Source organism: Bufo bufo, chromosome 1, assembly GCF_905171765.1.
Source record: "Bufo bufo chromosome 1, aBufBuf1.1, whole genome shotgun sequence".
NCBI lineage: Eukaryota > Metazoa > Chordata > Amphibia > Anura > Bufonidae > Bufo > Bufo bufo.
This window is the reverse complement of record NC_053389.1, coordinates 776,777,069-776,788,609: the sequence shown is the minus strand read 5'-3', so window position 1 is coordinate 776,788,609 and position 11,541 is coordinate 776,777,069. Positions and strand designations below refer to the sequence as shown.

Here is an 11,541-nt window from a genome sequence, read left to right as displayed (position 1 = left end):
TAACTTGTGACAAAAAATAAAAAATTCTAGGAACTCGCCATGCCCCTCACGGAATACCTTGGGGTGTCTTCTTTCCAAAATGGGGTCACTTGTGGGGTAGTTATACTGCCCTGGTATTCTAGGGGCCCAAATGTGTGGTAAGGAGTTTGAAATCAAATTCAGTAAAAAATGACCAGTGAAATCCGAAAGGTGCTCTTTGGAATATGGGCCCCTTTGCCCACCTAGGCTGCAAAAAAGTGTCACACATCTTGTATCCCCGTACTCAGGAGAAGTTGAGGAATGTGTTTTGGGGTGTCTTTTTACATATACCCATGCTGGGTGAGATAAATATCTTGGTCAAATGACAACTTTGTATAAAAAAATGGGAAAAGTTGTCTTTTGCCAAGATATTTCTCTCACCCAGCATGGGTATATATAAAATGACACCCCAAAACACATTCCCCACCTTCTCCTGAGTACGGAGATACCAGATGTGTGACACTTTTTTGCAGCCTAGGTGGGCAAAGGGGCCCATATTCCAAAGAGCACCTTTCGGATTTCACAGGTCATTTTTTACAGAATTTGATTTCAAACTCCTTACCACACATTTGGGCCCCTAGAATGCCAGGGCAGTATAACTACCCAACAAGTGACCCCATTTTGGAAAGAAGACACCCCAAGGTATTCCGTGAGGGGCATGGCGAGTTCCTCGAATTTTTTATTTTTTGTCACAAGTTAGTGGAAAATGATGATTTTTTTTTTTTTTTTTTTTTTTATACAAAGTCTCATATTCCACAAACTTGTGACAAAAAATAAAAACTTCCATGAACTCACTATGCCCATCAGCGAATACCTTGGGGTCTCTTCTTTCCAAAATGGGGTCACTTGTGGGGTAGTTATACTGCCCTGGCATTCTAGGGGCCCAAATGTGTGGTAAGGAGTTTGAAATCAAATTCTGTAAAAAATGACCTGTGAAATCCGAAAGGTGCTCTTTGGAATATGGGCCCCTTTGCCCACCTAGGCTGCAAAAAAGTGTCACACATCTGGTATCCCCGTACTCAGGAGAAGTTGAGGAATGTGTTTTGGGGTGTCTTTTTACATATACCCATGCTGGGTGAGATAAATATCTTGGTCAAATGACAACTTTGTATAAAAAAATGGGAAAAGTTGTCTTTTGCCAAGATATTTCTCTCACCCAGCATGGGTATATATAAAATGACACCCCAAAACACATTCCCCACCTTCTCCTGAGTACGGAGATACCAGATGTGTGACACTTTTTTGCAGCCTAGGTGGGCAAAGGGGCCCATATTCCAAAGAGCACCTTTCGGATTTCACAGGTCATTTTTTACAGAATTTGATTTCAAACTCCTTACCACACATTTGGGCCCCTAGAATGCCAGGGCAGTATAACTACCCCACAAGTGACCCCATTTTGGAAAGAAGAGACCCCAAGGTATTCGCTGATGGGCATAGTGAGTTCATGGAAATTTTTTTTTTTTGTCACAAGTTAGTGGAATAGGAGACTTTGTATGAAAAAAAAAAAAAAAAAAAAAATCATCATTTTCCACTAACTTGTGACAAAAAATAAAAAATTCTAGGAACTTGCCATGCCCCTCACGGAATACCTTGGGGTGTCTTCTTTCCAAAATGGGGTCACTTGTGGGGTATTTATACTGCCCTGGCATTTTCCAGGGGCCCTAATGTGTGGTAAGTAGGTAAATGACCTGTGAAATCCGAAAGGTGCTCTTTGGAATGTGGGCCCCTTTGCCCACCTAGGCTGCAAAAAAGTGTCACACATCTGGTATCTCCGTACTCAGGAGAAGGTGGGGAATGTGTTTTGGGGTGTCATTTTACATATACCCATGCTGGGTGAGAGAAATATCTTGGCAAAAGACAACTTTTCCCATTTTTTTTATACAAAGTTGGCATTTGACCAAGATATTTATCTCACCCAGCATGGGTATATGTAAAATGACACCCCAAAACATATTCCCCAACTTCTGCTGAATACGGAGATACCACATGTGTGACACTTTTTTGCAGCCTAGGTGGGCAAAGGTGCCCAAATTCCTTTTAGGAGGGCATTTCTAGACATTTGGATACCAGACTTCTTCTCACGCTTTGGGGCCCCTAAAATGCCAGGGCAGTATAAATACCCCACATGTGACCCCATTTTGGAAAGAAGACACCCCAAGGTATTCAATGAGGGGCATGGCGAGTTCATTGAAAAAAAAAAATTTTGGCACAAGTTAGCGGAAATTGATTTTTTTGGATTTTGTTCTCACAAAGTCTCCCTTTCCGCTAACTTGGGACAAAAATTTCAATCTTTCATGGACTCAATATGCCCCTCAGCGAATACCTTGGGGTGTCTTCTTTCCAAAATGGTGTTATTTGTGGGGTGTTTGTACTGCCCTGGCATTTGAGGGTCTCCGCAATCATTACATGTATGCCCAGCATTAGGAGTTTCTGCTATTCTCCTTATATTGAGCATACGGGTAATGAGATTTTTTTTTTTCGTTCAGCCTCTGGGCTGAAAGAAAAAAATGAACGGCACAGATTTCTTCATTCGCATCGATCAATGTGGATGAAAAAATCTCTGCCAAAAAAAGAAAAAGTAGGGGAAAGGCGTCTGCCAGGACATAGGAGCTCCGCCCAACATCCATACCCACTTCAGCTCGTATGCCCTGGCAAACCCGATTTCTCCATTCACATCAATCGATGTGGATGAATAAATCATTGCCGGGATTTTTTTTTTTTATATATACAAAGTGTTTGCCAAAGTATATGAACGCCGCCACCTCCTCAGCTCATATGCCTCGGCAAACATATCTTTTACTGCAGAGGAGAAATCTCGTCTTGCAGCGCCGCATACACCGACTTGCGTGTAATCTGACAGCAGCGCAATGCTTCTGTTCGAATGCACATCAGTGCTGCAGCTGGTCGATCGGTTGGTCCACCTGGAAGGTAAAAAAAACAAAACAAAAAAGAAAAAACCAGGCCGCAAAGCAATAACTTTATTAACTTTAGAACAGAACATATTAACTTTTTTAAACTTTTTTACTTACCGGTAATTTTTTTTTTGTTTAGTTTTTTTTACCTTTATAGAACAAACCTCTCCTTCCCCATGGGACAATGTGCAAAGCGAAAATCGCCCAAAGATGTGGCGAAGTACGTTATGCACTTTATCCCAGGTGAAAGGAGAGGTTTGCAGCAGCTGAGAGTAAAAGGGCCCTAATAGCCCTGTGTGCCTGTCCTGTGAGATGCAATCCCTATGCTAGGTGTACCTGTGTGTGGTACTTCCGGAAACACTCACCAAAGCATAGGGCAGGGTGGTCCGGACAGTCAGGACAGAAATAGCGGGTGTCACGCCTTATTCCACTCCTGCTACAGACACGACATCTTTTTCGGGGTGACGGTTGGGTTGAGGTACCAGGAACGACACTGGGGAAATGTCGCTCGTGTAGACGGCTAACTACACTGGGGGATGGGGCCACGGAACCTCCTGGGTAAAGGAGGTTCTCGATGATCTCTTCCTGGAATTTGAGGAAAGATCGTGTTCTCCCAGCCTTACTGTAGAGAACAAAACTATTGTAGAGCGCCAATTGAATTAAATATACAGACACCTTCTTATACCAGCGTCTGGTTCTGCTGGAAACTAAATACGGAGACAACATCTGGTCATTGAAGTCCACCCCTCCCATGAGCGCATTATAGTCGTGGACACAGAGGGGCTTTTCAATGACACGGGTTGCTCGCTCAATTTGGATTGTCGTGTCTGCGTGAATGGAGGAGAGCTTGTAAACGTCACGCTTGTCTCTCCATTTCACCGCGAGCAGTTCTTCGTTACACAAGGCAGCCCTCTCCCCCCTTGCAAGACGGGTGGTTACAAGCCGTTGATGGAAGCCCACGCGACTAGTTCGCGCGGTGCCACAGGCGCAAATCCGTTCTAGAAACAAATGCCTAAAGAGGGCCACACTTGTGTAAAAATTGTCCACATAAAGATGGTACCCCTTGCCGAATAAGGGTGACACCAAGTCCCAGACTGTCTTCCCACTGCTCCCCAGGTAGTCAGGGCAACCGACCGGCTCCAGGGTCTGATCTTTTCCCTCATAGATCCGAAATTTGTGGGTATAGCCTGTGGCCCTTTCACAGAGCTTATACAATTTGACCCCATACCGGGCACGCTTGCTTGGGATGTACTGTTTGAAGCCAAGGCGCCCGGTAAAATGTATTAGGGACTCGTCTACGCAGATGTTTTGCTCGGGGGTATACAAATCTGCAAATTTCTGGTTGAAATGGTCTATGAGGGGCCGAATTTTGTGGAGCCGGTCAAAAGCTGGGTGGCCTCTGGGACGGGAGGTGGTGTTGTCGCTAAAATGCAGGAAACGGAGGATGGCCTCAAATCGTGCCCTGGACATAGCAGCAGAGAACATGGGCATGTGATAAATCGGGTGCGTTGACCAATATGACCGCAATTCATGCTTTTTTGTCAGGCCCATGTTGAGGAGAAGGCCCAAAAAAAATTTAATTTCGGAAACTTGGACTGGTTTCCACCGGAAAGGCTGGGCATAAAAGCTTCCCGGCTTGGCGGATATAAATTGTGTGGCATACTGGTTGGTCTCTGCCACGACTAAGTCCAAGAGCTCCGCAGTCAAGAACAGCTCAAAAAATCCCAGGGCCGAACCGATTTGAGCCGTCTCAACCCGAACTCCAGACTGGGCGGTGAAAGGGGGAACTACAGGTGCGGCTGAAGTTGGTGACTGCCAATCAGGGTTTGCCAGCACCTCAGGGATTCTAGGGGCTCTACGGGCCTGTCTGGTGCTCGCCACTTCACCATGTTGTACGGCAGTGCTGGTACTAGGTCCAGGGAGGGCTGCGCTGCTGGTGTATGCCTCACCACGTGATCCGGCAGCGACAGCCCCACTCTGCTGCTCTTGAAGCGGATCCTGCATAACCTGTGGTCTAGCGACACGGGGCCGGGTACGCCTGGTGCTGCCAGGGACCTCCACCTCCTCGTCCGAACTTTGGGTCAGAGAGCCACTGCTTTCCACAGGTTCATATTCTGACCCGCTAGATTCATCAGATGAGGGTTCCCACTCCTCATCCGACTGGGTCAGAATCCTGTAGGCCTCTTCAGAAGAATACCCCCTGTTTGACATTTTGGACTACTAAATTTAGGGGTATTCCCTGAGACTACCCAAGAAAAAAAGCAAGCCTGTCTTACAAAGGGGAGGCTAGCGAAGTACCGGAGGCCGCTGCGGTTGATAAAAAATATCAAAACTGATTTTTTTATCGCCGCAGTGCGTGTAAAATGAATGTGCAGTGATCAAAAAATATATATTTTTTGTCACTGCGGTGGGGCGGGCGTGGGTGAACGCACGTGTGGGCGACCGATCAGGCCTGATCGGGCAAACACTGCGTTTTGGGTGGAGGGCGAACTAAAGTGACACTAATACTATTATAGATCTGACCGTGATCAGTTTTGATCACTTACAGATACTATAAAAGTACAAATGCTGATTAGCGATACGCTATTCAGCGAATAAAAGTGACTGCGGTGCGGTGGGGTGGTCGCTAACTGACGCTAACTACCTAACCAAGGGGCCTAAACTATCCCTAAAACCTAACAGCCAATACTAGTGAAAAAAAAAAAGTGATAGTTTACACTGATCACTTTTTTTCCTTTCACTGGTGATTGACAGAGGCGATCAAAGGGGTGATCAAAGGGTTAATTGGGGTGCAGGGGGGTGATCTGGGGCTACAGTGAAGTGTTTGGTGTACTCACAGTGATGTCTGCTTCTCTGCTGGATACAACCGACGAAAAGGACCAGCAGAGGAGCAGAGAAGCCATATAACAGATCATATTTACTAATATGATCTGTTATATGGCTTGTGATTGGATTTTTTAAAAATCGCCAGCCTGCCAGCCAATAATCATTGCTGGCAGGCTGGTGACGAACTTGTTCTTTAACTTTTGCCGGCCCGCGATGCGCATGCGCGGGCCGGCTTGGAGCGAAATCTCGCGTCTCGCGAGATGACGCGTATATGCGTGACTGTGCGCATCGCTGCCACCTCCGGGACGCGAATCTGCGTACAGCGGTCCGGAGGTGGTTAAAATGGCAGACTTGACATGTTAAAAAAAAGGGTGATGCTTGAAATCATTGTTCTTCCATTGTTAACCATGGTGACCGGCAAAGAAACGCGTGCAGCCATCATTGTGTTGCATAAAAATGGCTTCACAGGCAAGGATATTGTGGCTACTAAGATTGCACCTCAATCAACAATTCATAGGATCATCAAGAACTTCAAGGAAAGAGGTTCAATTCTTGTTAAGAAGGCTTCAGGGCGTCCAAGAAAGTCCAGCAAGCGCCAGTATCGTCTCCTAAAGAGGATTCAGCTGCGGGATCAGAGTGCCACCAGTGCAGAGCTTGCTCAGGAATGGCAGCAGGCAGGTGTGAGCGCATCTGCACGCACAGTGAGGCGAAGACTTTTGGAAGAAGGCCTGGGGTCAAGAAGGGCAGCAAAGAAGCCACTTCTCTCCAAAAAAAACATCAGGGACAGATTGATCTTCTGCAGAAAGTATGGTGAATGGACTGCTGAGGACTGGGGCAAAGTCATATTCTCTGATTAAGCATCTTTCCAATTGTTTGGGGCATCTGGAAAAAGGCTTGTACGGAGAAGAAAAGGTGAGCACTGCCATCAGTCCTGTGTCATGCCAACAGTAAAGCATCCTGAGACCATTCATGTGTGGGGTTGCTTCTCATCCAAGGGAGTGGGCTAACCCACAATTTTGCCCAAAAACACAGCCATGAATAAAGAATGGTACCAAAACACCCTCCAACAGCAACTTCTTCCAACAATCCAACAACAGTTTGGTGAAGAACAATGCATTTTCCAGCACGATGGAGCACCGTGCCAGAAGGCAAAAGTGATAACTAAGTGGCTCGGGGACCAAAACGTTGACATTTTGGGTCCATGGCCTGGAAACTCCCCAGATCTTAATCCCATTGAGAACTTGTGGTCAATCCTCAAGAGGCGGGTGGACAAACAAAAACCCACTAATTCTGACAAACTCCAAGAAGTGATTATGAAAGAATGGGTTGCTATCAGTCAGGAATTGGCCCAGAAGTTGATTGAGAGCATGCCCAGTCGAATTGCAGAGGTCCTGAAAAAGAAGGGCCAACACTGCAAATACTGACTCTTTGCATAAATGTCATGTAATTGTCGATAAAAGCCTTTGAAACGTATGAAGTGCGTGTAATTATATTTCACTACATCACAGAAACAACTGAAACAAAGATCTAAAAGCAGTTTAGCAGCAAACTTTGTGAAAACTAATATTTTTGTCATTCTCAAAACTTTTGGCCACGACTGTAGCTGTATGAGAACTTCTTTTTTGCTGGCAGAGCTGTAGATTTTATTGATACCATCTTGGGGTACATGTGACTTTTTGATTTACTATTATACCATTTTATTACCAGGTGACAAAAACAGCAATTCTTCATCCTTTTTTTCTATGGCATTCACCAAGCGGGAAAAGTAATGTGATCCTTTAATAGATAAGGGTGTTTCAGAGGCAGATATATCGACTATATGTAGTTTATTTATTTATTTTTTTACTTTTTGGGGACTTGAAGATACAATGGTCTGATCACTAGTATACACTGCAATAGTTATCTATTGCAGTGTATTGTATCTGTCAGTTTTGCACTGACACTTCGCCTATCACATCTGACAGGTTTCCATACATGGCAGACCTGGAGGCCTTCGTAAGGTCTCCAGCTGCTGCACCATCCACTGAGAAACTGCAATCGCATCATAGCGGGGCCAATGGGGGACAGAAAAAGCCCCATACGTGTACAAACCCATAAGATGTCGCAGTTACTACAGACTGTGGCATCTAAGGAATTAATTAGATTGGTTAGGTATATGTTAGAGATGACACCTGCTCCTGATGGTGGTGGTTCAGTTCCTGAGCTGGTGCCATTGCTATGCCATAAATTTATGCCATGGTGCTGCAAAATGATAATTGCCATGCTGTTCATTTACGGTATGGTGCTAGAAAGTGTTAGACATAAGAACTACCCAAAGAGATGCATAATCTGCAGTTTGGGGAGAAGTTAGAATATTCCTGAGCAAAATATCTGGGTCTATAGCCTCATTCACACTTCAGTGTTTCACGGACGTGTGCTGTACGTGTTCTCCGCGGACAGCACACGTGCCCATTCATTTGAATGTGTATATTCACACATCAGTGTTTTAGCACTGACCGTGGGTCTGTGTTTTCAGCACGGATGCATGTCCGATCTCGGTCCGTGTTAGAGATGACACCTGCTCCTGATGGTGGTGGTTCAGTTCCTGAGCTGGTGCCATTGCTATGCCATAAATTTATGCCATGGTGCTGCAAAATGATAATTGCCATGCTGTTCATTTACGGTATGGTGCTAGAAAGTGTTAGACATAAGAACTACCCAAAGAGATGCATAATCTGCAGTTTGGGGAGAAGTTAGAATATTCCTGAGCAAAATATCTGGGTCTATAGCCTCATTCACACTTCAGTGTTTCACGGACGTGTGCTGTACGTGTTCTCCGCGGACAGCACACGTGCCCATTCATTTGAATGTGTATATTCACACATCAGTGTTTTAGCACTGACCGTGGGTCTGTGTTTTCAGCACGGATGCATGTCCGATCTCGGTCCGTGTTCCCTGATCCCTCACGCCCATTATAGTCAATGAGTCCGTGAAAACCTGGGATGCCATCCGTGTTGCATCCGTGTCTCATGGATCATTAAGAAGAGATGCTTTGAAAATTATTTTTCAGCTGTTCAGTGTCAGTGAAATACGGATGCAACACGGACAGCAAAAAACGGACACACGGACCCAACACGGATCCTTCATGGATAGCTTCACGGATGCATCACTGACCACCTGCTCACGTATTTTGAGCACGGACACGGACGTGTGAATAAGGCTTATCTCAGTGAAGAAGTGGAATGGAAATTATCCACCATGTCTGGACTATCGAACTTCCTTCTGTAAACAAAAACTCCCACTACTTTGCTCTCTTTCCCCTCTCACAGCATGTATCAGTAAGGCCTCCTGCACACGACAGTATTTTTTCACGGTCCTCAAAACGAGGTTCCGTGATCCGTTTCCGTTTTTGTTTCCGTGTGTCTTCCTTGATTTTTGGAGGATCACCAGACATAAAAAGTGAAAAAAAAATCTAAGTCAAGTTTGCCTTGAAAATGATAGGAAAAAAATGGACACGGATAACGGACGCGGATGACAATCTTGTGTGCCTCCGTGTTTTTTCACGGACCCATTGACTTGAATGGGTCCGCAAACCGTTGTCCGTGAAAAAAATAGGAAAGTCAATGGGTCCGCAGAAAATAACAGTAAACGGAACAACGGACACGAAACCCAACAACGGTCGTGTGCATGAGGCCTAACAGAGAGGAAAGAGCTGCAGCTGCATCCCCCCCCCTCTCCTTCCTTCCTGTCATATTTGTACTCTAATATACCAGATAGGTTGTTTAATGACTTAAGCGGTATCTAATTATTACTGAGAGCTTGAAGGCAAAGGACTGAAAGAACTGTGGAAAAAGTTAAATTTGTTGTAATGAGATACTTTACAAAGTAATACATATTCACATGTGCTACTGAATTTAGCAAACAGTTGCTTCCAAATGTGCAGCTGATAAATCCAATGTAATTTTTTTATAGTGGGCATGTTTTTTTTGCATGTATTATTTGTTTAAGCGTCCTTATGATGTCTTTATTCCTCAAGCTGTATACTAGAGGGTTTAACATCGGGACCAAAGTAATAAACATCATTGAGAGAACAAGATCTTGTTCTAGAGAATTTGTCAAGTACAATGATATGGCAGAACCAAAGTACACAACCACTATTGTTATATGGGAAGTGCAGCTTGAGAACATCTTCCATCTTCCATGGGAAGACTTAATTTTTAAGACTGTGTGAATGATACAGACATAGGATGCCAAGATCAAACAAGAGGGAAAAACCCCAACAAACATTGCATCCACAATAATAAATTTCCTCAAAGAAGTAGTGTCACTAATGGAAGCATTAAGCAGGGCTTTAATGTCACAGAAGAAGTTTTTAACTTCTATTAAACCATAGAATGTCAAGTTATGAGCATAACAGGTGAGAAGGGAGGCATTGACAGAGGCCATAAACCATGCAGGAATTGCCAGTAACACACAAACCTGTTTACTCATTATGAGAGAGTAATGTAAAGGGAAGCAAATTGCTACATAGCGGTCAATCGCCATGGCTGTCAACAAAAAGCACTCTGTATCACAAAAAAATAGATACAAATATAACTGAGCTAAGCAACCAGTATATGACATAACATGGTCACTGGTGTGAGATATGTAGATCAGCTTAGGAAGTGTTGTGGACACATACAAGATGTCCAATGTGGACAGATTGCACAGGAAGAAGTACATGGACGTGTGTAGCTGGAGCTCAAGACATATCAATGAAATGATGAGGAGGTTTCCACTAAGAATAAGAAGATAAATCAGCAAAACTGCTGTTACAATTGTTATCCTTTCAGTTTCAGATGTAGAGAAAGCAAAGACGTAGAACGTGGGCTCTGAGGTGCCATTGGTTATTTCTTCAAGCATGTTGCATCCTGAAAAAAGGAAGATCATAAACTATAAAAGTAGTAATACATAGAAGAAATGCAAGTAAAGAGTTATTTTTTTGACTGTACTGTAATAGTCATTGGTCATTAAATGAGGTACCATTTAAGGCCACTACCCAGTGTATGAAGCCGTGCTTGTTCTCTGAAAATTCAAACAGATGTTTTGTGCAGGAGCCAAGAGTTCCCACTGATCAGATATTGACCTTCAGATTACCTCATTTCATAGACAATCATCTTGGCTATCTCATACATAAATTGGACTTGCAACTATTTAGATAAAATTTGCAGATTCTTGTCATGTAACTGCATTATTACTGTTTGGCGGAGGAACAATCATTTTCTTCTTGTATACTACAAATTACAACCTGTTCTCACATTCCCTAATAGCTCAGTGTGTTATTAGGTTGATTCCCAAGCGAAAGGTCACCGATTCGAATCCAGGAGCAGCCATAAAGAAGATTTCCCAAGAAAAAGAGAAACAGCATTATTCGGCTCATCTATAGCGGTATCTCGGCCAAGAAAATTGTCAAACTGCATCATATGAGTGCCATGACAGTTGGAAGAATACGAAATGAAGTCCATCCATTCCAAAGTCAAGAGGTAGACGTCCAGGCAAAATATCGGATTTAACAAGTCAGCTCATCGCAAGGTCTATCAATTCTGGAACGACAAACATGGCAGTGGAGGTGGTTTGTATGCTTCTTAATAGTAAAATCACAGATGTCCATGCAAGCACCATGTGACGTGCATTACACAAGTCTGGAATCGTGGCCTGAAAAAAGGTGAAGAACTCTCGACTTCAATATTGTCGCAAGAAGCGTCGGCTCAAGTTTGTAAAAAAAGTACTTACAGTGGACATAAGAAGATTGGAAACAGGTCATTTG

At 44.0% G+C, this 11,541-nt stretch overlaps 1 protein-coding gene across 1 annotated transcript; it reads right to left on the bottom strand.

Moving 5' to 3' along the window:
- Positions 1-9,701: 9,701 nt before the first annotated feature.
- LOC120987867 (olfactory receptor 1G1-like) lies at positions 9,702-10,637 on the bottom strand. The gene has a single exon (XM_040415915.1). It carries the CDS (start codon positions 10,635-10,637, stop codon positions 9,702-9,704), a length of 936 nt encoding a protein of 311 aa, XP_040271849.1.
- Positions 10,638-11,541: the final 904 nt, after the last annotated feature.